The sequence below is a fragment of the Zeus faber genome (genome assembly GCF_960531495.2).
Source record: "Zeus faber genome assembly, chromosome: 11".
NCBI lineage: Eukaryota > Metazoa > Chordata > Actinopteri > Zeiformes > Zeidae > Zeus > Zeus faber.
The window spans coordinates 27,379,671-27,385,507 of NC_137205.1; the positions used below are offsets into that span (position 1 = coordinate 27,379,671).

Consider the following 5,837-nt stretch of genomic DNA (forward strand, 5'->3'; position numbering starts at 1 on the left):
CAAGTCCAGGCAGGTTCAAGCTATCCTAGCAATTTGAGAAATTAATAGAAGACGATGCAAATGTCGACATTGTTAAAAATAAATTGCGTGTTGACTTAAGTCGTTTGCATCAAGACTTTTGCGACCCAAATTCTGGTTTGCAACGACTTGTGGCTGAGGACAAGTTTTTGGATAATCATAAGAATTGGTATGATCCTAAACATGTATCAATGAATGATTTCTTCTGGAAATGTCAGGAATGGGTGAAAGAGGTCATGAAACGCTCTTAGCTGGCTAAAGAGTGTGATAGATGAGTAACGCATGCAGATAGTAGGTCTTTATCATCAAAATCGACCCCTAAATGACCAAGTACACGCGGATCACAATGTCAAAGCGTGTCGTCATCATCTTCCTCAGTCAGAACAAAGGTAGAAATGGAGCGCACATCATTAGAGGCAAAGGCTGCAGCTTTAAGGGGGAAGTTGGCCATAGAAAAGGAAGAAGCAGATTGAAATGCAAAAAAAAAGATGCAAGCAGAGGAAAAATGGCGAGAGGCAGAGTTTGATGCTGAGCAAAAAAATAATAGAAACTGCAACAAGGGCTAGAAACAAAATGCATGCAATGCAGACTGCTCTTGATGAGTCGGATGCAAATATAGAAGTTTTGTGGACACGAGCATCATTGGAATTGATGAACAGGCTGGCGTAGCAGAGGTGAAAACTACCTTTCAACCACCATCACAGCATGCCTCAGCCACACCCAGCATGGAGCACAATGTACAGCCAGCAACGTCTCAAAGAGCCTCGCCTGCACCAAAAATGGAATTCAATGACGGACCAGTGCTTGATAGTCCATGTCAAACCATCGTTCAGCAAGTCCATGTCACAGAGTACCTTGTGAAGAATAACTCCCCGATCTCATCATCCCTTATTCCTCACAGGCTGGTCCAACACAATGGCAGATAGTAGCTACATGGAAGACTCGGACAACACAGCCAACAGGCGCTGGCTAACAAGCTTCCATACACACTCAAAGAAACTTGGAGAAAGTCTCCCTGCGACCTACAAGAAAAAACAAAGGAAAGAGGGAAGTTCAAGGATTTTGTCGACTTTGTCAACGAGCAATTTAGATATACAGTATATTACACCCGCTCTACGGAAACAGAAAATAAACCACCACAAGCACAAGAGACCCAGTTCGTCAGAAACCAAAACCCCAATATGTAGAGACACTCAAACCAAAGAAAGTGCTCATAACAGCCGTTGCACCCCCCCCAACCTCGCCCCCCCAGAACAGAAAGAATTGTCGGTTGCCGACATGGCGAGAGTTTTTATGAAACACACTGAACAAAAAGGCTCGCTGGCCAGAAGGATAATAATAATAAAGAAAAATGAGTTTGGGCGCAGGAGGAATGGCGTTCTGCTCTGGTTCCTGGTCGGCTGACGAGCTTGTGAGCCGATCTCTTCTTCAAGACAGACAGACATTAAGAAAGCTCCCTGCCCGGGATCAGCGCTAATTCAGCCGACTCGGGGCAGCTGTGCAGCCTCAGAGAAGGAAGCCATGCTGCCATCTGCAGCCGCGGCTTAACCACGGCCCCTGCTCCGCCACATATCTCAGTGGACGCAAACAACAAGCCTTGTGTTTATTGCAAAGGAGAGCAACACAGCCTCCCCGTCTGCAGAAAACTCAAGGGCAAAGCACACAAAGAAAAGATTGACTTCCTGAGAAGCAAAGGTCTGTGTTTTACATGAGCAGCAGCTGCAAAGAAAAAGTTCAATGTCAAAGTTCTCTCGAGTGCATCCCACACTGGTGCACATCAACATGCACAGACTCACTCCAGGTGCCCTGCGCTGAGCACCGGGTGCCCAAGGCTGAGCCCCGAGTGCCCTGCGCTGAGCAATGGATACCCACGGTGATTGCGCCGTGCCCTGCACTGAGCACACCTGGCTACGTGGATGGGCACCTGGGGCTCGCGGCTGGATGGGGCTGGCCTCGCCCTTGCGCGGTGCGGGCGGTTCAGGCAGGTGGCCTGGCGCCCCCAGCCCGGGTTCTACACCTGCGGCTGCATGTTGTGCTTGCACATGGGGCAGAGTTGTATGTGTGCACCTCAGGGGTGCAGGGTCTCCTCGTGCGCTCTGCGACTGGGTTAAGCTCCTCAGGGCCGGGCGTGGGTGTTCCGTGGGAACCGTGGGCTTCTCTGGGGGGTCTTCTGTTGCTCCTCATTTGTGATGGAGCGACGATAACGATGGACTTAACCGAAGGATTACCCGTTTCGGACAATGGGAAGAATGAGAAGATTTCTTTAGATAGTTGAACTTTAACTTAAAAATCTTGAGCTATTGTTTCAAAGACATTAATAACAATTAGGGGTCATCAATGTAGGAACCTAAATGCAGTTTATGGATGTTTTGATTGATTAGGATGCAATTCTTTAAGTTAATAAGTAAAACAAAAGTAATTTAGATACTGTATTTGATTTAAATGGAATTCAAATAATATTTACAGTATTTTCAGGTTCAGGTATTTACAGTTCATATTTACAGTAGTGCAATACTGTGTTCCATTTTATTTCAATTTATTTTTTATTGTATTTTATTCGATATATTTTTTATCTTATTCTATAAGTATTCCACTTACTGTATTACGTTTTAGGAGTCAGTTAGTCGGTCTATTAGAAAGGAATTTTCTACTTTTTATTTTATTTTATTTTTGTACTTTTTCCTAGGACTTATTGTGTGCTATCACCGGGTGCGTTGCATTACATTTCACTGCATATATGTATGGAAGTATGTATATGTATGTGACAAATAAAAATCTTGAATCTTGAATCTTGAATCAATAAGTTCAATGACTTACTCAATTACTTCAATAACTTCAAATCTGTCTGGATAATTTTAAAAAGTATAAAATCAAATTCATATTACATTTATTGTATTTGGGAATAGATGCTTAGTAGTAACTGTGCACCTTTTAATTAATGAAAAAAAATGAAAGACGAGAGGGTGGGCGTAATTGGGTTCAGTCAAGGCAAGTGGGAAGTGGAGCCACACAGTTTTTTGACCTTTCTGTCACTCTTTCTCACTCACTCTCATGAATGGTTCACCCTTGCGTAATAATATAACTTTGGAAATGGACAATTGTGGTGTACCGGTATTTCATGTGTAGAAGTAAACAGTTAAACTTGGCGAGTGCATGCATGGACTTTTGGTTTTGGATTTGGCACGTGGAATCGTCTTATTGGTCTCATTGGAAACCAACATTATCTTTTATAATTATTATTATTATTATTATTATTATTATTATTATTATTATTATTATTATTATTATTATTATTAATATTATTATTATTATTATTAACAATACAATTATACTGATAATATTGCTACTGATAATACTTCTAGTAATAATAATAGTAAATATAAATATAAAAAAATTATAATAAAACTGTAGTTATATAGCACTTGTATAACACCAGTTATAAAGTTCACCTGAAAAAGTAAAAAAAGTCAAATCACATTAATCAAGTTAAAAACAGCAAACATAATAAAATAGTTATATTAATAGTAATAATTTAGAAAGGAACTCAAATATATCAAACAAATAATATAAGGGGAAATAATGATAAAGTAATGCTGACATAACATGTTTATACGTGTGTCTGTGTGTCTGTGTGTGTGTGTGTGTGTGTGTGTGTGTGTGTGTGTGTGTGTGTGTGTGTGTGTGTGTGTGTGTGGGTGTGTGTGTGTGTGTGTGTCAGTGCGTCGGGCAGCTCTGCACTGTGGCCTCGTTGAGGCATCGGAGGGAGATGACTGCACTCTGTACTGGACAGACAGCAGTGTCACACTGGACAGACTGTTGGGCATCAAACCGTATCAGGTAAAACACTGTGGAGGCTGTGTGGACGCTGCGGAAGCTGTGTGGAGGCTGTGTGAACGCTAAGTTGACACTGCGTGGACACTGGGGACGCTATGTGGACGCTGTGTGGAAATTGTGTGGACACTGGACGCTGTGTAGACATTTTGTGTAGACTGTGTTCTAACTAGTGTTTTGAAATTTAAATAACATCCGCAACAATTGCCTTGATCTGTCAGTAGACGGAAGTGGAAGTATATCTATCATATCTCTCTCTCTCTGTAGAAGATTAACCACTTCCCAGGGATGATGGACCTCTGCAGGAAAGACATGTTGGCCAAGAACCTGAACCGCATGGCCAAGAGCTTCCCAAAGGACTATAACATCTTCCCACGGACCTGGTGTCTCCCTGCTGAGTGAGGACCGGGGGGCCAAGCTCTATGTACTTCCCTACCTCTATTCTATTATACTTCTACTCTACCTCTATCTTCCTCTATCTACCTCCCTCACTTCTCTTTACTACCTCTACTCTACCTTTATTACCTCTATTCCCTATGCTACTGTGGTAGTGTTGCCTACCACGCGCCACCTAAGTAGTGTGTTCAGGGACCTCCGGCACAGAGACACAAAAGACGGGGTTGTAGAAAACACACTAATTTATTGTGGAGGGGGGGCTTGATAGAACAAGCCCCAGAGCAGATGGAAACAGGTCATGACAATGGCTCCTCTCCTTTGAGTGTGTGTGGGGATGGGGGTTTTACCTGTTTTACCTGCTGCTTGTTAGACCAACCAACCAGCAGCAGGTATACAGCCACTCTGATCCTGGGTCCCCAATTACCAGGATCCAGGTCAGGTGTGGCTGCTCAAACCACATTCTACCTTTACTCTGCTCTTAATCTACTGTACCTCTACTCTACATCTGCTCTACTTCTTTTATAGCTCCCTCTGCTCTGCTTCCCCCTACTCTAATCTACCTCCTTCCATTCCACCTCCCGCTAGTGTACCTCTTCTCTACCTCTACTACATATCCAACTCCTTTTCCTCTGCTCCAGCTGTGTTACCTTTCCGTTTCCTTTCTGTCAATACCTGGATGAAAACATACAATATGATTGTTTAAGACGTCAATATAAAGACGTAAGATTTTCATTTATTTGTCTTCTATCTGCTTTCGTAGCCGTTTCTATTTGGGTGATTTATAGGACTACGCAAGCGGTCTTGTATTGCAATTCATCATCACATCATCTGCATGTAGGAAGCAGGCGCATTTCATGTTTCAGTGCAAACCTGAGAGCATCTAGAAGTCCTCTGTTTTTTATTCAGCTTTTTTCTTGCGATCTCTTTTTTTGTCTATCGGTGACTATATCTCTTTTTCCGCTCACATTTGAATCTCAAGTTGTGTAATTCTCTCTCTCTCTCTCTCTCTCTCTCTCTCTCTCTCTCTCTCTCTCTCTCTCTCTCTCTCTCTCTCACACACATCAGTTACAGTGACTTCCAGGCGTATTCGCAGGCTAAGAAGCACAAGACGTTCATCTGCAAGCCCAACACAGGGAGTCAGGGCAGAGGGATCTTCCTGGTCCGGTCGGCTCGAGAGGTTCCCCACGGAGAGCACCTCACCTGCCAGCTCTACATCTCCAAGGTGAGCACACACAGACAGGCCTGCACAGAGAGAGATGATGGTTCCTCGCTGGTTGTTTTTGACGGCTGTGTGGTTCCATGAAGATTAAAGAATCACTTTATTTTGTCAATGTTTTCTTGATCTACCTCTTATGTTTGTTTTGTGTCTCAATTTAACAGAAAAATAATCAAATTCCTCCATGGTGCCGGGCAGGGGGGCCCGAGTAGCTGATGTATAATTATCAATATTATAAATTATGGCAATTTAACAAGAACTCAAAATTGGTGTCTAAGCCACAGAGTGCAAATCAATTGTTTTTCAGGCTTTTGTCTCAAAGGTTCTTTGTGGAACCAAACATGGTTCCTCTGAGGCAGTGGTCTCAAACTCAAAT

The 5,837-nt window shown here is 42.9% G+C and overlaps 1 protein-coding gene across 1 annotated transcript in view; it reads left to right on the plus strand.

Moving 5' to 3' along the window:
- Positions 1–743: 743 nt before the first annotated feature.
- The window catches only part of LOC307237387 (tubulin polyglutamylase ttll6-like), a gene marked incomplete at both ends in the record, with an annotated part of 12,184 nt that continues 7,090 nt past the window's right edge, over positions 744–5,837 (plus strand). Inside the window, 4 exons of the mRNA XM_080010100.1 lie at positions 744–755; positions 3,772–3,855; positions 4,117–4,247; positions 5,311–5,467. Of these exons, the coding sequence (XP_079866226.1) occupies positions 744–755; positions 3,772–3,855; positions 4,117–4,247; positions 5,311–5,467 (384 nt within the window). The remainder of the gene's footprint in view (positions 756–3,771; positions 3,856–4,116; positions 4,248–5,310; positions 5,468–5,837) is intronic.